The 26,073-nt window shown below is 47.9% G+C and overlaps 8 protein-coding genes across 8 annotated transcripts; all 8 read left to right on the forward strand.

The window, feature by feature from the left end:
• Window positions 1-62: 62 nt before the first annotated feature.
• On the forward strand, window positions 63-2,986 carry CLUP02_08703 (phosphatidylinositol 3; the record flags this gene model as incomplete). Its single annotated transcript, XM_049287687.1, has 4 exons — window positions 63-121; window positions 188-274; window positions 321-422; window positions 490-2,986. The coding sequence occupies 4 exons, from the start codon at window positions 63-65 to the stop codon at window positions 2,984-2,986; spliced, it is 2,745 nt and encodes a 914-aa protein (XP_049144830.1).
• A 603-nt stretch (window positions 2,987-3,589) lies between these two features.
• Window positions 3,590-5,101, forward strand: CLUP02_08704 (uncharacterized protein; the record flags this gene model as incomplete). The annotated part of the gene is made up of 1 exon (XM_049287688.1): window positions 3,590-5,101. One exon carries the CDS (start codon window positions 3,590-3,592, stop codon window positions 5,099-5,101), a length of 1,512 nt encoding a protein of 503 aa, XP_049144831.1.
• An 820-nt stretch (window positions 5,102-5,921) lies between these two features.
• Window positions 5,922-10,471, forward strand: CLUP02_08705 (uncharacterized protein; the record flags this gene model as incomplete). The annotated part of the gene is made up of 9 exons (XM_049287689.1): window positions 5,922-6,899; window positions 6,966-7,064; window positions 7,324-7,376; window positions 7,475-8,059; window positions 8,438-8,566; window positions 9,018-9,248; window positions 9,298-9,865; window positions 9,917-10,204; window positions 10,277-10,471. The coding sequence occupies 9 exons, from the start codon at window positions 5,922-5,924 to the stop codon at window positions 10,469-10,471; spliced, it is 3,126 nt and encodes a 1,041-aa protein (XP_049144832.1).
• Window positions 10,472-10,610: 139 nt separating this feature from the next.
• Window positions 10,611-10,814, forward strand: CLUP02_08706 (uncharacterized protein; the record flags this gene model as incomplete). Its single annotated transcript, XM_049287690.1, has 1 exon — window positions 10,611-10,814. One exon carries the CDS (start codon window positions 10,611-10,613, stop codon window positions 10,812-10,814), a length of 204 nt encoding a protein of 67 aa, XP_049144833.1.
• Window positions 10,815-11,518: 704 nt separating this feature from the next.
• On the forward strand, window positions 11,519-13,151 carry CLUP02_08707 (uncharacterized protein; the record flags this gene model as incomplete). Its single annotated transcript, XM_049287691.1, has 5 exons — window positions 11,519-11,917; window positions 12,019-12,220; window positions 12,277-12,327; window positions 12,521-12,699; window positions 12,777-13,151. 5 exons carry the CDS (start codon window positions 11,519-11,521, stop codon window positions 13,149-13,151), a joined length of 1,206 nt encoding a protein of 401 aa, XP_049144834.1.
• A 124-nt stretch (window positions 13,152-13,275) lies between these two features.
• CLUP02_08708 (uncharacterized protein) lies at window positions 13,276-13,978 on the forward strand (the record flags this gene model as incomplete). Its single annotated transcript, XM_049287692.1, has 2 exons — window positions 13,276-13,350; window positions 13,409-13,978. The coding sequence occupies 2 exons, from the start codon at window positions 13,276-13,278 to the stop codon at window positions 13,976-13,978; spliced, it is 645 nt and encodes a 214-aa protein (XP_049144835.1).
• Window positions 13,979-16,804: 2,826 nt separating this feature from the next.
• Window positions 16,805-19,443, forward strand: CLUP02_08709 (uncharacterized protein; the record flags this gene model as incomplete). The annotated part of the gene is made up of 6 exons (XM_049287693.1): window positions 16,805-16,888; window positions 16,961-17,305; window positions 17,375-17,506; window positions 17,539-18,192; window positions 18,239-19,248; window positions 19,332-19,443. 6 exons carry the CDS (start codon window positions 16,805-16,807, stop codon window positions 19,441-19,443), a joined length of 2,337 nt encoding a protein of 778 aa, XP_049144836.1.
• Window positions 19,444-20,694: 1,251 nt separating this feature from the next.
• Window positions 20,695-22,005, forward strand: CLUP02_08710 (uncharacterized protein; the record flags this gene model as incomplete). The annotated part of the gene is made up of 1 exon (XM_049287694.1): window positions 20,695-22,005. One exon carries the CDS (start codon window positions 20,695-20,697, stop codon window positions 22,003-22,005), a length of 1,311 nt encoding a protein of 436 aa, XP_049144837.1.
• Between the last annotated feature and the right edge of the window lie 4,068 nt (window positions 22,006-26,073).

Raw genomic sequence — 26,073 nt, forward strand, 5'->3', positions numbered from 1 at the left:
AACTTGCCTACTTCATTGCATGATGGACTCATAACCTCTTCGTACGAGCTCCTATCCTCACAATGGAGCCATTTTCATTTGCCAGCTCCGAGTCTCTAGACTATCCAGTCAGCATCCGCATGTATGCGCCCAGCTCCTGCGTCGTTCCCAACCCGGATAATGCGCGTGACTGACGCCACCGTGATAGTATTAATCTAGAGGGCGACGAAACACCATTTCTGCATTCCACTTTATTGGAAAAGGCCGAGCTGAGACATATCGGCTCTAACACAAGGTAATACCTTTCGTACGGCTGCTGGTCGCCATCGCTAACTTGCTAGCTCGCACTCCGATCTCTACGTCACCGTGCAAGTATGGGCCGGCTCGAAGCCGTTGACAGTACCTATCCAGACGGCATACAAATCGTTTCGCAATGAGAGGAGGTAAGTGGCGCCCCTTACGTCTGGTGGATGATCCTGGGAAAAGACCTCTGACGCGGAGCGCGCGTAGATGGAACGAATGGCTCACTCTGCCGATCAACTACAAAACCCTCCCTCTAAACTCCTGCTTAGCCATCACATTATGGGACTCATCACCAGCTGGTGGAAAACAAGCGAGAGGCCATGCGATCCCCTTCGGCGGCACAACGCTCCCACTGTTCGACCGAGACAATCAGGTGCAGAAGGGCCGGCAGAAATGCATGGTCCACCGACACAAGAATGCCGATGGGAATGACAATACCACTACGCCTGCGGTTCCGCGGAAGAAACGGGACGGCTCGAGGAAAGGAGCCACTCCAACGGTAGATAAGGATGCTGAAGAGCTGGAGCGCATGGAGAAGCTATTCAAGAAACACGAAATGGGCGAGATACCTAGAGTCGACTGGCTTGATCAGCTTGTCTTCCGTGGCTTTGAGAAGCGCGGACTACAATCGGCAAAAGCATCACTCAAGACTATGCAACGCCAGAGGACGACAAATGGAGATGCATCGACCGAAAAGGAGGGAACTTCAGACGGCAAGGGTATCGTGAACACCGAATCCCATCCTGGGTTTTCCAAGTTCCAGCTCAACGTGGAGTTGCCGCGATTCGACTTCCCAGTTGTATTTGCGGACCTAGAATATGATCCTCCGCCGATTTCGGCGCTTCAGCATGTGTCTGCTTCTCAGTCTAACGTAATGTTGAAGCCGCCGCCCGAAGTGCAGTTTGGTCCTGGTATCGACGCGCTTGACGATTCAGCTGGGAGTCGATTGATGAAGGTTTATGACCCTGAGGTTGGTGCTCGCGACAATCCAGCCGAAAGCAAGCACAGAAGGCTTGTTAGAAGTCAGCATCGCCACGGGGTTCTCGATAAGGATCTCAAACCAAATGCCAAGGTCCGAGATGAGCTGAATCTCATCATGTCGTATTCGCCAACGCACACTTTAACCCCGGAGGAGAAGGATTTAATCTGGAAATTCCGCTATCATCTCACTCGAGACAAACGGGCTGTTACCAAGTTTGTGAAATCAGTCAACTGGCAGGATCAAAGCGAAGCCAAGCAGGCAGTGCAAGTCTTGGGACGCTGGACCGAAATCGACGTCGACGATGCTTTAGAGTTGCTTGGCCCCACCTTCGACAACCAAGCTGTTCGAGCGTATGCTGTGGAAAGACTACGTAAGGCGGATGATCATGAGCTGCTCCTTTATCTGCTGCAATTGGTGCAAGCCTTGAAATACGAGCATATCCAGGCCGACTCTTCCCAGGAGGCCATTCATGATTCGTCTCTGGCTCAATTCTTGATATCCCGAGCAGCCAGTAACTTCCTTCTTGGCAACTACTTCCATTGGTACCTGATGGTCGAATGCGACGATCACAGCCCAGAGCAGGGATTGGATAACCGCAACATCTACCGAAAGGTGGCCTACGACTTCATGACTGAACTAGTGAAGCAACCGGATGGAGTCGAATCGAGAAAAACACTCTTGAGACAGGCTGAGTTGATTGCCATCTTGTCCAAAATTTCTGGGGAAGTCAAAACGTCACACGAATCCATCGCCAAAAAGACTGACCGCGTCAAACACTTCTTGGCAGATCCAAAGAATGAAATTCTGACAATTGACCCGCCATTGCCTTTGCCGCTCGACCCTACTATGCTAGTGGTCGGGGTGGTACCTGACGAGACGACGGTCTTTAAGTCATCTCTTTGCCCAATCAAGGTCACCTTCAAAACCAGCACCGGCAAGAAGTATCCCATCATCTTCAAGACTGGTGACGACCTGCGCCAGGACCAGTTGGTCATTCAAATCATTACTCTCATGGACCAACTACTGCAGAAAGAAAATTTGGATTTGAAGCTGTCTCCCTACAAAATTCTGGCTACCAGCACAACAGCAGGCGCCTCTCAATTTGTTCCATCCGTCAGCTTCCAAAGCATTGCTTCGAAATTCAGGAACAACCCAGCACTGACCTACTTGAAATCCAACAACCCAGACGACCGGCAACCCCTAGGTCTACGTCAAGAAACTCTGGACACCTATATCAAGTCTTGCGCAGGATACTGCGTGATTACCTACATTCTAGGGGTCGGCGATCGGCATCTGGATAACCTTCTCCTCGCCCCGGACGGCCATTTCTTCCACGCCGACTTTGGATTCATTCTTGGCCGAGATCCAAAGCCATTTGCACCGGTCATGAAGCTCTCAAAGGAAATGGTCGACTGTATGGGCGGAGTCAACTCAGAGCACTTCAAACAGTTCAAGCAGTACTGCTTCCTGGCATACACTGCTTTGCGTAAATCCTCCAATCTTATTCTCAACTTGTTTAGCTTGATGGTGGACGCGAACATTCCTGACATTCGACTTGAGCCTGACAAGGCGGTGCTGAAGGTTCGTGAACGATTTCACCTGGAACTTACAGAGGAGGAGTCAATGCTGTTCTTCGAGAGGATCATCGAAGACACTCTCGGAGCCATTGCTCCGGTTGTCATTGACAAGCTGCATGAGCTCGTGCAGGCTTTCCGAAACTGAGGGATGGTTGTCAGGCTTGGAGGCTCCGTATGCATTAGAGTTTGAGCTCATAATGGACAGCAACAACAACGTTGGCGAGTACCAAGAAACCACAGTAGTCTCATGGACACACCCGATTATTATCCTTTACTTTGGGGCCCAAGCCTGCTCATCGGAGATACCGGGTACCTCGCTGCTGATACCTTGACGGAGTCCTTGCCGCAATGTGAGCAGATTTGGAAAACCCGTGACCTTCCCACCAAGAAAAAGAAATGCTATGGAAGCCATCAGATTCCTAGCGGAATACATGGTGATGTATGTATGAGGCTCTATGGGCGATTTGTATATGTCGTATAAGGACCGCAGAGGCGCACGGCTTGATTCGCAACAGTCCAACTCTACCTCGCAACGGGTTGAGAACTATAGTGCCAGCCTAATGTACCTATCTCCGACACATATAACCATGTTGAGACCTTGAGAACTTAGAAAGATATATATAAAGGTCTTAGGCTCTCCATTACGAGTCCATTCTTTCGGGCCAACATCTCAAAAATCGACCATAGTCCCCTTCTCTTCAAAATTTCCAATTTTCTATTCTGTCTTGGCCAACTCAGTTATATCAAAATGGACGCCCATAACCTTCCCACTTTTGAGGAGCGCCGTGAACGGCTTGAGGACATATTCGACTTCCTTGGAGACACCGATCCTGAGAGCGTGTCTCCTAGACTGCGTGAACCTCTCCTAGCACTGCAGCGTCGCGCTGTTGCATGCCAGGCCCCGTACGATGCAGACATCGAAGAAGAGCTCGCAGTGTGGCGGGACTTTCTCGAAGTCCAGGAGGACATCCACAGGTTCATGGGCTACCGCCGCTTCCTCTGGAGACTGAGAGAAGCGGATACAAAGAACTTCCTCACTACTTATCTCTCAGGTCGATCCTGGGCCCGAGAGTGGTTGCCGAACGGAGGTGTTCCTCACAACGCCTGCGAGCAATGCAGCTATTGGCTACCTAGTCGCCAGCAAGAATGTGAATGCCAGTTCATCTGCCAGCCTCTATGGTCGATTCTTGAGGATTATCACCATGAGCGAGATCAATTCAACGTGTGGCTTAGGAACGCCACGATAGCGATGGGTGTAGCAGATGAGCCTCAGCCTCCGTCCCCCGTCGACGACTTCTTTGCGAGGGTCGCCACCTACAGCCTGGAACACGACGCCCCTGGAGAGTCATGGGGTGTCAGAGACATTTACGAAGTCTTGTTACAGACGTATAGCCATACAAGGGGCGAGCAGGTCACTTGTCGCGACTTCCTCCAGATGGGGTTGGACTACACGCTGAACAGGATCAACTGGGACCAAATGTCCATTCTCAATCGCGTCCGCGGCATTCTCAACGATGACGAGGCCCAAGAGCTTGCGGAGGCGATCCATTACGATGGTCTGATGTACTACGTCTCATCTTTTCATCTCGACGTCGACGGCAGATATGTCGACCAGCAGCCCCGCCAATGGGTCATCAATTACCTGGAAGAGAATCCTGTGCCGCGGGATATCTACAATGGCATCCCATTTGGTCGGATTCTGACCCCTAGTTACCTCTGGAACGAATATTTCATCGATGACGATGGGAACGTCACGGTCTTCTGCCAATTCCAAGAGACTGGTCATGAGTGGGTCAAGTATTGGCTGGGAACTGGTAGGCCTTTTGAGCGGGAGGACGTTATCGCTCCACGAGAAGATGCTGCTATGTCCCATGGACGCCATCATCATCAACCTCACCTCAATGCCGGTCATCACCAACCGCCGCTATATGATCCGGTGGGGGAGGACACCGGCCGGAATCGCGCGGGCCTCGGTTCTCTCGTCTCCGCTCTCGCTTCCGCTGCCAGCAGTGCTGCCAGCAGTGCTGCCCGTCGTGTTGCTGGGACATGGCCCTTCGTCGAAGTACACAGGCGAGTCCTCCGAGGGGCCAGTGATCTGGCTTCCGCTTTCCAGGGACCGGCGGAAGATCTTGGGGGCAGTGTGTATGAGGATCGACCGGCTGCGGAGAGTAAAGTTGAAAGTGGGAATGAGGAGGTGAAGGATGGATGGGATGCGGATGACATCTATGATGAGATGTTAGATGAACGGCCGGGGATGTGAGGTGTGATGACGACGTAGCCCTTAAGGGCTAAGGGATCGGGGTGACGGACAAGATTTATGTAGTCTATTGTAATATATAGACTACACCAAGTTATTGTGTCTTTTGTGAAGTGACGTGAACGCAGGCTCCGCTTAAAACGTGAGACAGACCAGTACGACTACATGCAATAGATGCTAAATAGTAGCGGCTCTGCTTCGAGCTTACCCGAGAGTGACGAAGTCAACAATAACCAAGTTTCATACATCAGATCTTCGAGAGCCAAGGTAATATGAGGCTGCGTGGCTCATCTATCACTGATAAATGGGAGCTTATTCGTAGTGTTCAACGTAACAGAGGCCATCCTCTCCACGAGGTAGTGTATATACATCAGGCAGCAAGAGTGTGGGTGGCTCCTTCCTCAATAGCAATGGAAACCATGACCTCGTGCCTTCCTCCAGCCTAGGTCTCGAAGGCCGCGCAAATTCAAGTCTTATGAAAAATACACGGTGCGTGAGGAAATTGCCTACCACCAGATCTCCCTCTTCGGGCGCATCTCCTAGCCTTTCTTACCTTTCCTCACCTTTACACTTGCCTTCCCTCACTAACCTTTTCACTCTCACCTTCTCACTCTTACCTTCTCACTCTCACCTTCTCACTCTCACACCTTCGACTCACATCACTACCCTCACCCCATCACTGTTTTGATCTCGCCCCGATCCCAACATCTCTGCCTTTCAATCGAATTCTTCGAATCATCGTACACAACTCTCTTGGGTCTCTTAAGACTTCCTGACAAATTCCATCAAACGCCGGGCAGCGAGAAATCGCTCCGCGCCCTGCATGGACCCGCCATCACCACCACAGTCTCGAGAAGAGGCGGATGCTCAGCTACAGACCATCGTACACGATCGAGGCATAGAAAATGGGCAAGCTAATAAATTCACGGAGAAACAACTACGAAACGCCCTCCAGGTTCTCGCGAAAAATCTGTATTGCACGTCAACCCATTTCATCTTGGAGCTTCTTCAAAATGCCGACGACAACGATTACTCCAAAGCGATTCAACGAGACTCACCCCCAAGTTTTAGGCTGAGCATCGAGAGCTGTATTGACAACAGCGGCGAAATTGTTCACTACTTGGAAACGGGATGCAACGAAAATGGCTTTTCTCTTGAGCAAATCGACGCTCTCTGCGCGATCGGAGAGAGCACAAAGAGCTTATCGAAAGAGGTCCATTCGGGATATATTGGAGAGAAGGGCATAGGCTTCAAGTCTGTTTTCAATGTCGCAAATGTAGTCTATGTCTCGAGTGGGCTCTACAGCTTCAAACTCGACAAGACAAGGGACATGCTGGGGGTTCTCCTGCCCCTCCCCGCGGTATTCATCAAACCTCAGCGCGAGTCTGAAAATACAAGCATGGCTCTTCAACTACTTGGCAATAGCGAGTTGGAAAGGATTGCCGTGGAGCTTACCAAGATCAAACCCGAAATACTGCTCTTTCTTCGCCGACTCAGACGCATCGTTGTCCAGACACCGGATGAACAGGTTGACTACTTGGCTACATACACAGATCACGACACAGATTTCCACTGCGAAACGCGGACTATTACCATGCACACAAACAATTCGGAGCCAGCGACGGAAACTAAGTACGTCATTATCCGAAAGGCAGTGGAAGACATGCCAGAAGAATCTACAAGGAAAAACATCGGCGTCTCAGAGGTTACTCTTGCATTTCCGCTGGAGCAGGATGGTAGCCCAAAGGTTCAAGAGCAGCCAATCTTTGCATTCCTGCCAGTTGGCCACTATGGCTTCCAAGTAAGGACCAAAATCCCTCTGGTTTCTAGAAAACATCACTAATCGGACGCTTAGTTTCTCATTCAGAGCGACTTCATTCTACTCGCGGATCGGGAGCGCGTTCCCGCCGAAAACGCTTGGAACAACAAGATCAGAGAAGCAATTCCAATTGCATTCGAGGAGTCAGTCGAGAGATTCAACAAAGGTTGAGGTAAACTGCGTTACTCTTGGCCACGGTACTTGGTGCGATCTCCCTCTCACGATAACTTTTGGGACGGTCTGGAAGAATCCCTGATCAGACATCTTCAGTCTCGCCCAGTTCTTCAGAGTCGCGCGGGGATTAAGGATCTGCGAAAGCCGCAGGAACTCGTCTTCGTTTCTTCTGGATACTGTCTGGATGGAGTGCCTTTGATTGACTCACCGAAACAACGTCACCGCCATCTAGCATCCGAATACTCTCAAGAAGGAAATCTACCCAAAGGTTTCATGCGTCTGGGGGTAAGTACCATGGTTGCTGACGTGTTTGTGTCACATTTCTGTGAATGGGTTTCAGTAGAGAAACCCGACCTCACCACCAAGTCACAGAAATGGCACAGTAAAGTGGCTGCTATTCTCGTCCGCTCTGAGTCTTGGAAAGAGAGACTACGACGCTTGCCACTTGTGCCAACACTGGACGGGGATCTGCTTCCTGCGCGCACGGCAGACCTATACCTGGCGGCGAAGGCAGACATCCAAGGTGCTCCTCAAGGCCTTGGCCTCTTCTTCGTGCTCCCCGATGCGCGATCCGATGCCAAGACAGACGCCCTCTTTGAATGGTTAGGGATCAAGAAGATCACATCGAACGATATTTGCAATCGAATTCTCCAAGACCATAACAAACGGAATCATGGTTGGGACCCCCGAGGAACCGAGCGTCTCATCGAAGACGCGTTCTACTTATTCCACAATCATCGTCCGCATTGGCTTCCAAAGATGAACCTCTGGGTTGCTACCTCCAACGGAAACGAGGTTTGCCGCGCCGATGCCGTCTACCTCATCGACCCAAAGATCCAACATAACCTCATTAGCAAGCACTCTTCTGAACCCAAGGCTTGCATGAACGTGCTGCATCCTGATTACTTCAGTCGAGGCGAGATCGCAGGTGAAGAACGCGCTGCCCAAAAAGGCGCCTTCATTGAGTGGTTGAAGAACAAACACGGAGTCGCAACATCGTTCAAGTTACTTGTCCGTGATCAGTCCTCTTCGGAAGTCGTCCTTAGTCGCGAAAGTCGATGGCTTCTCAAAAATGACTCCATGGGCTTCATACAACTCTTAAGAGACGAGTGGCTTCGAAACGGGCTGTTCTTCGAATACAGGGACTGCCTCTAAATTCTGCACCCATATGTCCAGGCCATGACAGTGCCTTGTCGAGACGGGGTCCAACGGAAACTCCAGGACACAGCGGTACCAACCAAAGCTCTGCTCCTCCACTGTCCACATCTTGCATTTGCAGATTTTCCTGACCCAGAGGACTTGATATGGCAGAAATTTGGAGCCTTTTCAGTCACTACTAAACCCAGTGTAGAGGCCTACGTCATGGAGCTCGAGATGATGAAAGGTTTGGCCATTGATGCGGATACTATGAAGGCTGCGAGTCACATTTATCTGTATCTGGCCAACAACAGCAAAGAGATCTCGGATGCTCAGCGGTAAGATCCTATTCAATTGATCCCGGGCGAAATAGCTAACCCGAGCAGTCAAGCCTTCGAGCACGCCAAGACGGTCTATCATCCAGTCCATGGTTGGCTCACCCCGAACGAATGCACTTGGAAGGCTCCTGCCTGCCTTGAGAACATCCGACCCCTTGCTGAGTTCTATCCTAAATGTGGGACTTTCTTTCAAGAGATACTCCAAATCCGGGATGCCGGTATTCCTGACGTTATCAGAGAGTTGGGGCGTTTGGGAGGCCTATCAGGCACAGTCGATAAAGACAGTGCTCCTCTTCTTGTGCAAGTATCTCTCAAGTATGAAGGATCCTGCAAAAATGCCTCAGTGCTTCGAACCAAGGGCACTCCCATATTTCAAGGTTTTCCCCATGCTACCTACCACGCACAACTCAGGAGGTCCAGACGGCGCAACGTTCTTGTCTCTCAATGATAGCTGGTTCATTGCCGACCGCACGGCATTACGGACCGCGTTTGAGGGGAAAGTTTCCCTCCTGGATTTCGACGTCAAAGATATTGACAAGATCATGCCATTGGTAGCATGGCGTCACCTCTCTCCTCGACTCCTCAGCAATGCGGTAGAAGAGCATATCACTTACGTGAGCGCACCGATAGCCCATCCACTTTGGTCCGAAAACATACAGAAGAAAGCAAAGTACATTGCGCTGTAAGTCACGTTCACCTAAACGTCATTGCATCTCACTGACCTCGTATAGCCTCGGAACCAAAGCGACGCCGACGATTCCTACCTTCAAGGTTTCGCTAGCCTTGGGCATTTCAGTGCAAAGAGCAATCGGCGAAATAGTGGGCGAGTCTCGCAAAGGGCACATTTCTATCACGGAAGAGAAAGATGTCATTCATGTCGTCGTCTTACGGAACCCTTTCAAAGATACCAATCGACGGGTCGACATGGAGCTCGCTGACTTGTTTAGCCGGCTATTTGCAATCCAGGACGTCGAGCGCGGCCTTCTCATCTCACACATCCTCAAAGGCAGCTTTGCCGACGTGCGAGACATGTTGGAAGGAGTCAACATTCGTGTTCTCTTCGACGACGACCTCGACGTCTCCACCGGCGTGTACAGCTCAATGACCAACTCGACGGAAGATCCCACCGTCGCTTACAGAGAGCTGACTAGTGCAGTCGGGATGGGGGATGTTACCAGGCAGTCAACTCCCACAATGTCCTACGCTCAGGCCTATGATAGAAGTTTTGGGGACGATGATTCAGATTATGATCCCCAATCTTACAGGTTCGAGGAAGTTGGATTTGCGGCAGAAGATTTTGTATGCGACGACTCTATGGGACGATGAAAACTCCGCTAACAAGTTTGGTAGGTCAATTGCTACTTTTCCAAGGAAATACCCGACTGGGAGCCCGAGAAGCATTGGACAAGCCGTCTTCGGAAGAGATGTGGTTACTCGGACTTCCTTGGTGATGAGTCGGTCACAGCTGATTTCACGTACACGGACAAAGGAGGAGGATACATGCTCCCGCTACTTCATAACGTGGGCATCGTCGAGGAGACCTGGTTTCGCCGAACCATCACGTATCACATGGAAGTGAAGGGAACGGTTCGCGGACTCGAGGAGCCTTTCCACCTAAGCCAGAAGCAGATGAATCTGGTGAGTTCTGCTTGCTCTAGTCATGGGGCCATCCTTCCTGGGGAAACATACCAAGCTTACTAACTACTGTAGACTCAAAAGTATCGCTTGGACAAGAGCAAGATACCGACGGATGTCTTCATCATCGTGCGGGTCTACGAAATTGAGGGTGAGAAGCCAAGCTTCCGTTTCTACCTCGACCCGTGGGCCAAGATATTCAATGGAGAATTGGTCCTGACATCGGATCATGGATACTGTGTCGCGCCTTCGAGCGTTAGATGGACTTGAGACACGCGGATAAGAAGCCGAAAAGTGTTTCTGGTTGAATGGTACAAGCACGCGGGGCTGCTAAGTTGTAAGAATAGATGTAGACAATGTAGAAATAACCTTTCTCCCAGTTCACTTCGGCGCTCTTGATCTTCGATGAATGCTCGCCTCCTCATCAGCGTCTTCGACCTTTGGCCGTCCAAGTGGTTATCGCATGCAGTTGAAGAATGCAAGCGCCACCCCCGGACAAAACGAACCCAATTCAACCCACCGGAGACTTTCCAGCCCTGACTTGCGGAGCGTTCACGATCGAGGGCTTCATCGAGACATGACCAGCCGGGCGGGGAGTGAGCATGGCAGCTAGATGCGACCTTAAACGGGACGAGCTTTCGCGTATGAGCAAAGAATATGAATAGTGGAGAAAGTCGGACATTGCTCAGAGTTACCGGAAGAAAAACAAAGAAACGCTTCATCGGTTGTTGATATTCGGGCCACAAGAGAATCGTTGCGGGGAGTTGCACGGCACAAACATGGGCACAATAAGACGGGGATCAGAGCTCGTGTCGAGTGGGTTTATTGCCTGCGGGGATCGGCATAGCAGCGCAAGGAAGATTTCCAAGAAACAGCCTTTTGTGAGTCGAGCAGCGACTAGGAGCAAGAGGTCCGAACGTTGGTACCGAAGCGAACTCCACGTTTTATTTGGTAGCCGAAGGTCGGGGAAGCTTCCAAGTCGTCGAGGAGTTGGCTTGCTGTTATTAATATCGTTCGTGTTTACTCCACGGGCTCGCTGCCGGGTTGCGTGTTGCAACACATGGCAAAGTTGGCGGTCAGGAGAAACGGCTACAGAATGTGCGTGGAGAGCGGCAGAGTGCCAGCATTCAGCAGCGCGGTATCGCGGTATCGCGGCAGCGCCATCTTTCTTGACGAATGAACCAGCCGAGATGAGTTTGAGTGAGTAAAGAAAACCCCTCGCCTGATAAGGCAAGTCTAGAAGGTTCAATGTTTCTTTGCCTTTCTAACTAACCTTTCTCTTTCCTTCTCAGTAAAATTAATCAGAAACTCTACAGTATGCATCCCAGTCTCTTCGGCCACAGAGTTACCAGAAGGCGCCTAGGCAACCTGCAGAATAGAGTAATTCATTGTTTCTTTGCTGCAAGGAACATATTGCCAGTGACAAACTCTAATGAAATTGGTCAAATCAGGTGTTTACCGTGGGGCCCTTTCTCTCTTTTCCTTCCTTACCAAAGTCACCAGGACGGCAAAAACGGCCATTGGTTTCTCTGGTTTGGGTTTCCCCGTGAGGTAGGTATTCTGACCAACCCTTGGCCCCTGGCCCCTGGTCTGCTGGTCCCGCATGTCACCTCGCACGATGTCATGCCAGCCCGGCACTCAGGTCGTAGAACCGGCCGGCCATCAACTCGCTCTTTTCGGGTGCTTTGTGCTACTACCAAGACGGCGACGCGTCAGGTTTGTCGGGCCTTGACAACTTAAGTCATCTCTGTGCGGATAGCTTGCCCGGCGGCCGATCAGCTAAAGAAAGTGATAGCAGCAGACACACCGACTGACAGAATCTCCGAGGGGGCACCGGGGGCAAAGCAGGACTGATGGGAAGGAAAAGTGCCGACGCCACAGGGCAGATAGATGATGGGCAAGTCGAGGCAGTTCGATACAATCCGATGGTTGTCTCAGCACAGCCAGCCGGCTCAACGCGTTCTTGGTTGGGCTCAAGCCACCTGCCATCCAATCAAAACGCACAGATGCCCGTATTTCGTCCGTCTCGTAGTCGTCTTTCGGCTGTCACACTTTTCATGAGGCTGGACGCTAAGCCAAGGTCGACGGGCAATCGAGAGTCAGGACACGAGCTAGAGAGCTGAAGCGTGAGTTGGTTAGACGGACGGACGGACCGCGAGACAGCGTGGATCAGCTAGATAGCTAGACAGCAAGATAGCTGGATAGTGGACAACCTCGCGAAAGAATCCAGCTCCTTGCGCGCCAGCCCGTTGCTTGAATGAGCTCGAAAAAGGGATACCTACATCAAACAGCAATTCGCTGACGTTCCATTGGAGCCAGAAGAGTCAATTGGATGTCACCTCAATGACCGGCGCCACAAATCAGTTCACTCGCCCAGCTCGAGAATGATCACGCTGATTCCCCGTCTCTTCTGCCCCTGCCAACCCTTTTCCACCCGGAGCCAACTTGCCATTGACCAAAGAGATCATGGTTGCATGTTCCTGGCCAGAACCCGGTCCGTAGCCTAGGGTCTAGTTGTAGGTCGAATGGGTCCAGGTCCAGGATCCCAAGTCCCAGTGTGTGTTCTTCGCAGTAGCTCGACGGCCCCAAGGTTCACACCCCCTTGCTCGCCAGTCAAGGTCGCGTCGCCCCAGCAGAAAAGCGAAAAGCTAACGCCTCCCCAAGCGGAGCTAACGTAACCCTCCACCCTCCACCAGTCCACCCCAATGGATATTGGAGACGCCGCCGTCGCGCGCGCCCGCCGCTGCGCGGTGCGGATATTTGGGATAAGCTTTTTGCGAGCAGAGGGCAGAAGGGGAAAAGCTTCAGAGTCAGGGCCAGGGGTCCCTCTCACTCGCTCGCTCCTGTCTCTGTCTCCCCCGAAGGAACGTGGTGGCTTGCCGGCGTGCGTTGGACTCATATTTATGGCCCATCCCGTCTTCTCGGGTCGACGTTGATTGCCTCTTCTTGATTCCTGTCTTGCTCAACTTCACGTCCACTAATCTCAACGTCGTCTACCTCGTCACGTCCTATATCTTACCCGATATATCAACCTAATACCGTGTAATACTCACAACAACCACACAACGTTCACAATGAAGTTCACTCTCGCCCTCGTTGCCGCCGGCCTTGTCGTCGCCCAGGACTTCTCTGGCCAGCCCTCCTGCGCCGTACGTCACAATCCTTTTGCCATCCCTATGACCCCGAACTAACATTCCTCCCCCTCAGATTCCCTGCCTTACCGATGCCATCCCCAAGGTTGGCTGCGCCCTGACCGACACCGCCTGCCAGTGCACCAAGGAGAAGCAGGAGGCCCTCGTCCCCGTCGCCGCCTCCTGCCTGCTCGCCGCTTGCAACTCTGCCGACCTCGGCAAGGCCCAGTCTGCCGCCGCCGCCGCTTGCGCCGCCTATGCTGCCACCGCTGGCTCTGCCCAGCCCGGCGCTACCTCTGCTGCGGCTTCCGCTTCCGCCTCCGCCTCCGCTGCTGCTTCCTCGGCTGCCGCCTCTGTCTCTGCCTCCGTCTCCGGTGCCGTCTCTTCTGCTCTCGCCTCCGTCAGCGCCAGCGCCAGCGCTGCCCTGTCTTCCGCCTCTGCCATCGTCACCTCTGCCCGTAACGCCACTGCTTCCGTCAGCAGCGCTACCCTCTCTGCTTCCCGCACTGCCTCCACTGCTGTCACTGGCACCGGTACCGGCGCGAGCGCTACTGCTTCTTCCACCGGCAACGCTGCTCCCCAGGGCGGTGTCGCTGTTGGCGGTCTTGCCCTTGCTGCCATTGCTGGTATCGTTGCTGCTCTGTAAAGGGGTTGACATTTGACGATGGTTATGGGAAGGGACTGCCTCCTGGAAAGGGGTAGCATGTATGCACATACTGTGTAGATGACACTACGCCATAGGAATTGTATGTGTAGGATGAATTAAAACAATTGGACGTCTAGACTTAATGAGGATGGGCGGAAGAATTAGGAAGAAAAAGTTCATGACCATGACCTGTTTTGTTGCTATTGGCGCAACTGTCTAGTAAAGACACAGGATAACATACTTTTTAATCAAATATACCAAATACACAAGATCAACAATCCGCTTACGCCCTCATAATTGCCTCTCATTCGCTGCCATTGTTTTCGCTCCGCGTTCAGTATATACAATCGGCAGGAGACAATCTAGACTTTTTTGACGAGGAAGGCTAATCAGATCCGGGATCGGATGGAATTAAGCGCTGCTTAAGTAACAGGCAAAAGTTTCGTTGGTGACGCCATAACTGATGTTATCCTCTGTCTATCTCAAAAAGGGTTTACGCTTGGGGTTTTCCGATCACTTTGAGCCACAGCGACAGGATGGCAGGCAAAAATTGTGCCCGAGTACGCCAAGCAAGGAAGCCTTGCCAAGTTGTACTTGCGGATGGTAGTACTCATGGTCCAAAGATTCGGGCAGTACCAAGTGCGTTGTCAGAAGACCTGTCTGCTTGTAACATACAATTTACTTGAGGATGATACTTCCTTTCCACGACCGATCTGATCCGACGTCATGTACACCGGTGTTGACGAAAGGCAAATATGAACTTGGTTGTAACTATCCGGGCATGAATTGAGAAAGGCTATTCTAACTAAAAAGTTGGCAAGGAAACGTGGGATCATCATCCACTCTCGTGCCACTTCCCAAGTGTCATTGCAACGGTAGTTGAAGTAGTCCATCGGGTGGCTAGACCGACTGCACTGTGATTCGGCCCCGAGTGGGGCCGGGTTCAAGCCTGCCGATGAAAGATTGTTGTCGCTGCTCGCCGATATGGGGAGTCGGGACGGGTTAGTTCGAACAACCTGCACCTATGGTCACAAGCCGCGCTTTCTCATCAAAGTTTCTCAATGCATCGATATTGATCTGCCTCCTACCAAGTTGATAAAGGTGTCTCTCAGGTTGGAATTCGTCACCCGAAAGTTGTCAGCCTTGCTCACTTCCCTTGAGAGGACATGACTAGCAATAGCGCAGTTTCCGTGGCAAGATTTGAATTCGCAACGCAATCTACGGAGATGCTGGGAGCATGGGCTTGGGCCGGGAGTCACTGGCAAGTAGATGACTGTACAGGTGCAACGAGGAGCCACAACACTCGAAGATTGTGTAGTTTGTGATCTTCCACGTCAGCCCGAACACAGGTCTATCAGAGTCTGAATTCAAAAGTCTTCTGCAATTAGCTGTGACCTAGCTTACCGCTATTTGTTATCTTCTCCCCCCCGTGGTATTGCCTTACATGCCCCACAAATCTTCGCTGGCAGGCGCCGACAGACTAGATAACCCATCCCATATTTTCACACTACTCTACTGATTCCATTTCTTCCTACTATGGAGCTTAATGGGTGTCCTGTAGGTCTCAATTGCACACGCGATAAGAGCGAAGAGCAGATTAGCGATGCACCAGGAACTGGGGTAAGTCTGAACGTCGACGAGTATTACATCAGCGTTTGCGTTTGCGTTTGCAATTCCTCGCGAGAAGATTCTGTCTAATGTCACTAAGCATTACCCAGGTGATTGTAGGCTTTGTTGGAACAGCGTACATTGTCTTTGCTCTCATCCTGGCACATTACTTCGTCGCATAAAATCCAGAAGTCCCACCACCACCCCGACATATCAGCATCGAACGCCAGCTTGACTCTACCGTGCATCGGGTATCGACGCCCAGAAAAGCTCACCCTTTGACGGTTGGCGATGACTGAAACGTCTCTGCCAAGAATTGCTCAGCAAAGTCCCTTTGAACGTCCACATTCGGGGATGCTCGAAGTATACAGATAACCTAGCTTATGAAGGAAGTTACAGAGCTTGGGAAGGATTCGAGAAATGAAGAGTCTCTAATCACCGAGCCCGTGACTACCTGCCCACCGTGAATTATCGACTCTAGCGGTTCCCCGCACAAAACTTGATCGGAATCCTACATGCATATTCAAAGGAGCCTTTGGTAACCTTCTACCTGAGAACCAGCTTGACTTTCAGAGCTTCGGGGGTTAGGCCTCATGGTCCGGGGTAGGCCGGCTGTCCTGGTGGGGCCGAAAGCCGGAGCCGATGCTAACCCCGATGGGTGCCGTCCTTTTCGCGCACCACTGTACTTACCACTTCAAATAGGTAGTTGAGGCGACTTGTCGTGTACAATATGACTTGAAAGTCGGTGTGTATGTTTATGTTTTTGCCTACGTTCGATCGGATTCCAAACCGGGTGGGTGTTGCGCTTGCAGAACGCTATGCAGCTCACGATATGCACAGCGGCACAGGCTGGTAGCGATAGGCCAGCCTGATCTAAACTAGTCCGCCATGACCGCCATCGCGGTGATACAAACTGATCCTTTGGGCAATATCTCAACTTCCTGCCAGAGAACTAATGATCTTAATTCGCTAGATGGAAAGGGAAGCTGACCTCCCTGTCATTTGGGTGCATGACGATCCAAAGGAGCCATTGTCTCAGTCCTGCAGCATCGCCGTCAGGATTGCTATTTAATCATCGCACCCTGAGATCAAGCAGCCATTGAAATAAAAAGGACAAGTTTCGCCCGTGGTTGTTTCCAATTTTATGAAGCTCAATATAGCATTACTATTGGTCGAAAATAGTGAACCATAGAGAGAGTTGATGATCGTATTTTGAGAATGTCCAGATCTCTATGTCCATCCAAGCTTAATTGCACATCACCTGGCGCCTGGGAGCCTAACAGTGATATAGCTGGTCGGGGGGTAAGTTTTCGGGCCCATCGCTCAAGCCCTCAATGAAGAAGACACTGAACATCACTGAGAACTTTTTCACAGGTCCTTATTGGATTCGTCGGAACAGGATATCTTGTGTTCCTCCTCCTTGTGGTTCACTACTTCGTAGCATACGATTCAGACCTCCCTCCGGTGCAGCAGGTGAGTGATGGCGAGAGACAAAGCCAAGCAACGAGTCTAGAACGGCTACCAGGGAATATCCCAGGGCCTCCCAGCACAAATGTCTACATTTCTAGGGATTGCATCGATTTGAGACCGAATCTGGTCGACGTCAATCTTCTCGCTTTGGTTAGAACATGGGTGGCAAGGCTTCTGATCTTTGCGGGAGCATCACTCCCACTCGCTAGCGAAAGTCGCTCGAAGCGCGTCAGGCATTGTTTCGATATGGTGAGTCGCCGAGTGTCCTCTTTGAATCTTAAGAGAAAACAAGACAGTCATGTAACCTGTTGCGTTCAGTGCATAATCGCCGTTTGCGATGTGCAAATGATCACAGGAATGAGCATTCTCATCGGCGGATTCATATGCTTGGACGAACACCTATCGGCTCTCCATTGGCAGATCATCACCTACCTGGCTTGGTTTTCCAGTGTCACCCATTTGTCTGGTCTGACGGTCCTGAGGAGGTATTTCCAGACACGCCCATTGGAAAGATCATTGCGAATCACCCTATGCTTACCCTGTTATCCATTCTCATAGTGGCCATGATCCCATCCGGTTTCTTCAACTGGAAATCGTCACGGGCTGACTCTACTGATCCTCAGCCAACTGCAGCTTTAGCCAAATCGCCTGCGGCATGCTTCTTCAACCTGGCTTGTGGAGAACAACTCTATCGAGAGAGTTTCAGGAGGAATTGCACTGAATTTTGCTACAAATTATACAATGAATCAGAACAACAGTCAAACTGTCTACGAGATTTCCCCTCTTATCTCGAGGGCTTCGATTGCCGTCGGTTGGGGAAATCGTCTGCATTGCAAGAAATGGTTATCTCAACAGTCCTACTCCTCTTCGGGTTTGCTTCGAGGGCAGTCAAACTGTCAGGTCGTGCTTCTAGCACAATCTATCGGAGGTTCACCTTGCCAGTAAGCAACTACGCGCTTGACTGCTTCACGAAGCTGGAAAATTTGGTTCCAAACCATGAGAGACAGGCCAGTAGAAGACAGTACCTCGATCAAATTATCTCTGATGCATGGCGGCATTTGGTGGTGAGACCTGTACTTGCGACTCTTCTAGTCGTGTCGGCACATTTCGAGCTTTTCAATTCCATGCTCGGAGAAGTAAGTTCAATGTCATGTTTCCTGTACTTGGCTGACTCTTGTACAGCTTAGCTGGTTACTAGCAATTCTTCTCTGGGGAACCTCCAAAGTTCTGACAGCATATAACGACGAGCAATGGTATATTCGAGAGGAAGAGGGAAAAAAGCCCAGCACAAGATGGGAGTTCGGCCAGCTTCTGCCTGTTCTGCTCCTGGCTGCGCCCCTCGTTGCCCTGCTCGGAACCTTCACTTCGGCTGAGATGACCGCTGGAGCAAACCTATTAATTGAACGACCCGAGGTATCAGATACAGTGCTTGAGAATACTTCCAGTGGACATAGACGTCGTCGAAATTCTCAAGAAGACACCTTGGAATTGACAAGTATGGCGATGCGCGATAGGGCAATGGCTGCCCAAAGACAGAATCACCATGAGCCGAGCCGTCCCGACGCAACAAATATCGAGGCATCGACTAATCAGAACCGCCGTATCAATGGCCGCAATATTTTATTGGGAGACTATTATATCGAGACTGATTGGATGCCGCCTTGCATGACTTCTAGCTTTATGACGATTTGGACGCATGTCTTCTTCCTCTTTTGGTTTGCCACCGATGCTTTCATGGTTCCTGGAGATTGGACTTATACATCGGAAGGAAAATACATTCCAGAAACAGACGGGAAAGTGGCAGACATTTTAGTCTACCTCTTCCAAATCAAGGGCGGCATGTTTTACTTGATACTTGCTACCTATCCTGTTGCATGTCACTCGGTCATCTTGACGGGGCTCGCAGTTGACGAGTGGGTCGAGACGCCGCATAACACCACGCATCGCATCAGCCGAAGATTGATGTATTGGATCTGGGCACTGGGAATCAACTGCTCCTATGTCATAAGCATTCAGTATGTAGCTGGTGTGCCAAGCAAGGGATGGGGCGACGGACTAGCAGCCATTCTCGTGCAAATCAGCTTTGGATTCTACGCACTTTACCATGTTGTGGGCTTTTGCGTTCAAGTGGCAGCGTGTAGGAAGGCGATCAACGCAAGAGGTAGATATCTGAGAAATAACACTAGAATGGGGTAGCAGGTATATATCCCTGTGCAGCTCACGAAGTTACAATTATGTAGTTTCGTCAGTTGTTACGCTCTGAGTACTTGTGTAGATGCTTAGGGCAGTCCACAAAGTACTATCCCCTTTACCTAGCAGAGACCAGAATCCTCGCACCATTCGTATGCTTGAAAGATTCGGCATGGCAAAAGACTATCAAGCGCTGAAAGATGAGTCCAAGTAAATTTCTCGAAACAGAGAGGCCATGGTGTATCAAATTGGAAGCCAGGAAGTATCGTATTTGCTAGAGCCCCCAGGCTCTGGTACGTCAATTTCAAACGGTCGATATTTCAGGCATGAATGAGTCCTGCCATCGCTGTTTGTAGGTATTCTTGATCTACGTTGGAGAGAAGAACTTGAGAGGTTGATGCGCAGAGCTCCCGAAGGATTCAAGTACAGAGTTGGAGAGACCCCGCCGCCGAGCCCGCGGTTGCCGCCCACTGTAGTACCCCACCACCGCACCCAAAAAGCACGCCAACACGGGCCATGTGCAACCTGGATCCCGGGCAAGTGCGCTGACGGACGGGGATCAGGACCCCCCAAAAAGGACGTCTTGGCCGGCGCGCCGTCCACTGGGAGGGAAGGCGGTGGCCCGCTGGGTGGGAAAATGGTTGAAAATCGGCCGGTCCCGCCACGTTGGGCCGGTTGCGGTGCGGCTGTCGCAGTGGTTCTTGTAGGAGCCGGACCACTCAGGCGAGCGGGAGCGTCACATGAAGAAGGAAACTGGCGGGCCCTCCCACCCCCGTGGCCCCCTCTCAAGGCTTGTGGCGACTGCGATAGCTCCCCACCACTGCATCCCGACCACCACCACCTTCCCTAGGGCGATAGTGCAGCTGAAGTTTTTTTTCTTTTCTGCTGGGCTGTTGGTTCTCTACCGACTGGGATGTTGCCGCGATAAAATCCCAACCCTCTTGTCGCATTCTTCCTCCTCCTTCTCTTTCCCCTTCCCTCTGTTGCGAAAGCTCGAAACAAAGTTTTGCGCCGGTACCAAATCGACTACATCACGCGCTGCCTGACCAAAAGGCACCAGCAAACCGCTTCGAACCCCTCCGACGATCATCATATGTTGCGCGCCGCCTCGGCCAACTTCTTCGCATACCGATTCCCGGCGCATCGTCCATGTGCCGTGCTATCGTAAGATAGACAAAACAGCGAGCGACTTGAGTCTTTGCGCTTGCTGCCAGGGGACGAGAAAGACCAGAGCAGTTAATATCTTTACAAATCCATATCAATAACCACACATCGCGACAACGAAACTCGACCAAGAGTTGAGATCGTTCCGCGCAGACGATATATCGTCCGAATACCCTCTTGTGCGCACCAAGGTATGTAGAATGAATTCAGCAAACAAGATGAATCCCAACCACATTTTCGCGGGACAAAGGCAACAGACGACTAACCTCACCCCAGATCGCTGTATGCCTAGCATCGCATCCCGTCGCTTCGAGTCCATTCTGTCGCTACCGCGCTTCCCTTTCACTAGGACTACAGAAACCAACACCGACCCCGGTCACGCCTACGCACCGTTGCCCACCATGGCCGCCGACGACGACACCACCAAGAACCTCAACACCGCCCCGGTGACCACAACACAGATCACCGCCGGCCACGACGAGTCCGAGCTCGTAGGCCAGGGTCTGCACGATATCGAGGCCAGGAAGGTGCACTGGTGGAGCTACTTCACCACCGTCGACTTCTGGATCGTCCTCATCATCGGCCAGATCCTCGCCTTGTGCATCACCTCGACGAACACCTTCACCTCCTTCCTCGCTAACAACGGAGTCTCGATCCCGGCTTTCCAGACCGTCTTCAACTACATCTTGTTGTTCCTCATCTACTTCCCCGTCACCATCTACAAGTACGGCTTCAAGAAGTGGGGCAAGCTCCTCCTCCGCGACGGCTGGAAGTACTTCATCCTCTCTTTCCTCGATGTCGAGGGCAACTACTTCACCGTCCTGGCCTACCGCTACACCAACATCCTCTCGGCCCAGCTCCTCAACTTCTGGGCCATCGTCGTCGTTATCATCCTCTCGTTCTTCCTCCTTCGCGTCCGCTACAAGGTCTTCCAGATCGTCGGCATCATCGTCGCCATCGGCGGCTGCGGTGTCCTCTTGGCCAGCGACCACATCACCGGCTCCAACGGCGGTCCCGGAATCGACATGGTTAAGGGCGACCTATTCGCCCTCCTCGGCGCGACCCTGTACGGTGTGACCAATGTCGCAGAGGAGTGGTTCGTTAGCCGCCGGCCCGTCTACGAGGTTCTCTCCTTCATGGGCATGTGGGGCATGTGCATCAACGGCGTCCAGGCCGCCATCTTTGACCGCGAGTCCTTCCGCGAGGCCACCTGGAACGGCCCCGCCATCGGCTACCTCCTCGGCTACACCTTTGCGCTCTGCCTCTTCTACAGCCTGGTGCCGCTGCTGCTGCGCATGGCCAGCGCCGCGTTCTACAACATTTCGCTGCTGACGGGCAACTTTTGGGGCATCATCATCGGCGTCAACGTCTTTGGCTACTCCATCCACTGGATGTACCCCATCGCCTTTGTGCTCATCATCCTCGGCCAGGTCGCGTACTTCCTCGCGGGCAGCATGCTGGGTGATTCCAAGAAGCCGTGGCTGGGTGACAACCAGGAGAACGGTGTTGCTGGTCTCGGCACGGCCAAGTTGAAGGCCATCAACGCGGCGCGCAAGAGGCAGATGGCCGCTGCTGAGCCTCCGGCGTATGCCTGAAAGGGCCGTGTAAGGTCAAGACTCCATTGAAAATATGCAGTTTTTGGTCGAAGAGGCGGGAGGGGGGTTGATAGAAGATTCATGTTGACTTCTTGATCTGAGTGTTTAGCACAGAAGAGTCGTCCTCGTGGCTTGCTTTGCTTGTCAAAGCAAGCCCCCTTTTCTTCCCTCCTGGAAAACTCGCCATCTTTCTCTCTTTAAAATATACACTAAAGTTAATATCAATACACTATTGGATACCAACACTCGTTAGTTCCCGCATAAGCTGCCGCTGCCGCGTCTCTGCCGCGTCATGATTGTGAAAACTAGTCAAACGCTGGGCTCTTGACCAGGTTTCCCCAAATGATGAGGACTTCTCTTGACGACGATGACTTGTTTGACGTCTCTCTTGGATGGAATCGGAACTTCTGGAAGCACAGGTCTGGGAGACAGAGAGAAAGAAAGAGGGATAGAGAAGGCCGCACGGCCCCTTCACCACGACGTCAGGTCCGGTCTTACCGTCCTTATCGTCCCTGTTTACCGACGGGGCGGATGACACTGGTCGTCCGGTGGCCCTCTCAAATCATTGCGCCTCGCTTGAAGACCCAGCGGTCTGGACTCGGGAATTGTTCTCTTTCTGTGATGCGTTATGCGCGCGTGCGAAGCCGTCAAGATGCGACAAGCATTTGCCTTCGATTTGGAGGTTGGAGGGGGGCTTCACACTTCCGCGGGCAAAGAGGACAAGTACTTTCTCGAACGCGGTATGGAGTTAACGTATCCCACTCCTCGCATCTGCTCGTCTGAATTCATCTCTCTTCGAGTCCCACAACCTCCAGATGCTGTGTAGCATCACCGTGGGTGTTTAACTCGAAGCAAGTACCATGCTTCATGTCTACTACTACTAAGCTTGGAGACTTGAATAACTCTTGCAGCAATACGATGGCACACTCGGGATGCACAGAAAAGGAGGGGGGGGGGGAACCTCCCGAGGGCAGTGCGAAACCACGAACCTTCGCCTAACGAAGTATTCGTAGAAAAAAAAGCCCCAGTAGACCAACCAAGACGACTAACTAAGACTGCCGACGGGAGCACGCCTTTCTCGGAGTACACGCTCGCGCGACGTCGTTCGCAAAGAATCAAGGGTACGTGCGGCGCAGACGAGTCTATATATAAACTAATAATAACCCCCCCTAGTTAAAGTAAGAGTTCCGTATATAATAATAAGTACTTAGATATTAGTAAATCCCGGCTAAATTTAACTAATTAGACTTTTTTTTTTTTTTTTTTAAAGTACTCGGGTTAGAAATATTTTAAAAATAAATTATAGCTAATTAGGGTACTATTATTTAATTAAGGTCCGCTTTATAAAAAATAATTTTAATTTATACTTTTATTTTATTTTAATTAAATTACGTACCTTTTTTTAAATTTTCGTATCCCTTTTTTTAAACTTTTACCCTTTATTACGATTTTTATTAGAAATTTTTATTATAAAACTTATTATTATACTTAAAATTTATTAATAATTAATTAAAAATATTTCCGAATTAATTTTATAATACTTTTTTACTATTATAATAGTAATAGCTTTAAGTCTTATATTAATAATAAGAGGGGCCGGCCTAAAAATCTTTTTATATTTAAAACTAATAATATAAGTTTTATTTTTATTATTATAATTAAATACGCGATTTATTTACTTATTTTTATAATAATAAGGTCAAGTAATCTTATTATTAAGAGAACTTTATTACTATTATTTAGAGGTTAATAGCTTTTACCTTAATAATTATTACTAATTATCTTTTAATATACTTAAAAAGTACTTTAAAAAGGGTTATTATATCGATTTTACGATTTTTTATAAAAAATCCCTCTTTACTATTATTAACCTCGAGGTTATTTATAAGTTACTTTTTATTTTATATTAATATTTTTAGCTTTATTAATAATCTTTTATAAAATATTATACTAGAATAATATTATTTATAAAGGGCTAGGATACGCCCCTAGATATTTTTTAAAAGCCTAAGGCTATTATACATAATAAAGCGTTATTTACTATCCCTTTTAAAAAGGACAGTATTATAAATAAAAATATTTCTAAAATATTTTTAGTTTATAAAACTAATTATTTTTAATAAGACGTCGCCCGGATAAAAATAAACGTTAAGCTTAGCCTTAAAAAGAGCTATAAAGTTTATAAATTATAAAATATTATTAGTTATAAAATATTATTAGTTATAAAATATTATTAGTTATAATAAGTATAACTTATTTTTTAATTAACGCTCTTTTTAACTAGATTTTATAACTTACCCTCTTCTTAATATATATAAGCCGACTTATTTAGTATTTTATAAGTATTATTACCCTAAACTTATACTAAACAAGGATATTTTTAATACGTTACTTTATTAATACTTATATATTATTATACTTAATATTAATTATTTTTAAATTTTTTTAAAACCTCTAAATAAATGGGCTAAAATAATAAAGTAATTAAAAATAAGCCGGTCTAGTTTACCCCCGTTAATAATTCTAATAATAATAAAACGGATTTTTAAATTAACCCCACTACTTCTACTTAAATTTTTATTAAGAATATAAATAAGTAAAAAGTATAATTAAGGGTTAAGGGATAATAGGGAATAATTAGTCTAGGGAAGTTTAGAAAAAAAGTGTTTATTAAAATAAAAGTATTTTATTTACTTCTTTAAAATAGTATTATATAAATTAAGAATGCCGTAATATTATAAATAAATATTCGTAGTAAATATATAAATAGAAGTTAAGGCTATAAATACTAAGTAAATAATATATTAATCGTAAATATTTCCTAAAACTTTTTTAAAAAATTCTAAAAGAATTCTAAAAGATTTCTAAAAGATTTTTAAAAAGCTTCCTAGATATTTCCTTAATATATCTTAAATACTTTTTAAATATTTCTATCTTTCGAATTTCTATAATATTTATAAATATAAATTAATTAATAAATAATGAAATGATAAATTATTAACTTATTTTAATAAATTATAAGCTTATTATATAATTATATATTTAATATAATTTACTAATTATTTATAATTATAATATTAATATTATATAATAATATATATTTTTATTATTATAATAAATAATATATATATATAAAGTCTTATTATATTATTATTATTAATAGTTAATTAATATTATAATTCATAATTATTTAGCTAGTTTCTCTTAATTTATATAAGCCTTAGCGTTATAAATATTTTATTAAGTAAATAAAGATTTTAAAACTATTTTTAAATAATAATACGAATATTACGAGCCTAAATCCTAACTTATAAGCTTATAGTTTTAATAATATCCTTAACTATTTTAATAAGTTTATAATATAAAAAGGAATTAATAAACCGGTATTATAAATTAATATACTAGCGTCGCTCTTATATTAGTATTACTATTTTATTTTTTAATTAGTTTAAAAAAATAGTACCTCTTTATAAAAATAGTAAAAGTAACTATATTAATATAACTATTCTTATTATCCTCTTCAACTTAAGCTCTAGTTTAAGATTTTTAAAAATAAAAATACTATTATAACCTATATACTTATTTAGAACTATTATATTACTTATTTAAGATTTATAAATTTTGAATTAGTTAGTAATATAAGCTTTTATAAATTTTAAATAAATAAGGCTTTTTTTTATTATATACTTAAAATATATAAAAAATAAATTATAATAAGATTTACTTAACTACCTCTTTTAATATAATTATAATAATTTATTATTATTATAAACTACTTTTTATTAGCTCTATTTTTTTTAAATACTAAGCTATATTAGCTATTTATTTATATAATTCTTTATTATTCTCTTTTTATTAAGAACGCTAAACTAGCTCCTTATTTATTACTAAAATAAGCTTAATATCTAACTTTAACTTAGTTAAATTATTTTTTTCATAAACTTAGTTAGCGTCGACTTATTTTTATTTTTAAATAAGTAGCTTTATTTTTTATTATTTATACTTTAGTTATTATAAATAGTATAAGCTTAACTAGCTAATTAACCTTTTTTAAATAAAGCTAATTAT

Source organism: Colletotrichum lupini, chromosome 4, assembly GCF_023278565.1.
Source record: "Colletotrichum lupini chromosome 4, complete sequence".
Classification (NCBI taxonomy): Eukaryota; Fungi; Ascomycota; class Sordariomycetes; order Glomerellales; family Glomerellaceae; genus Colletotrichum; species Colletotrichum lupini.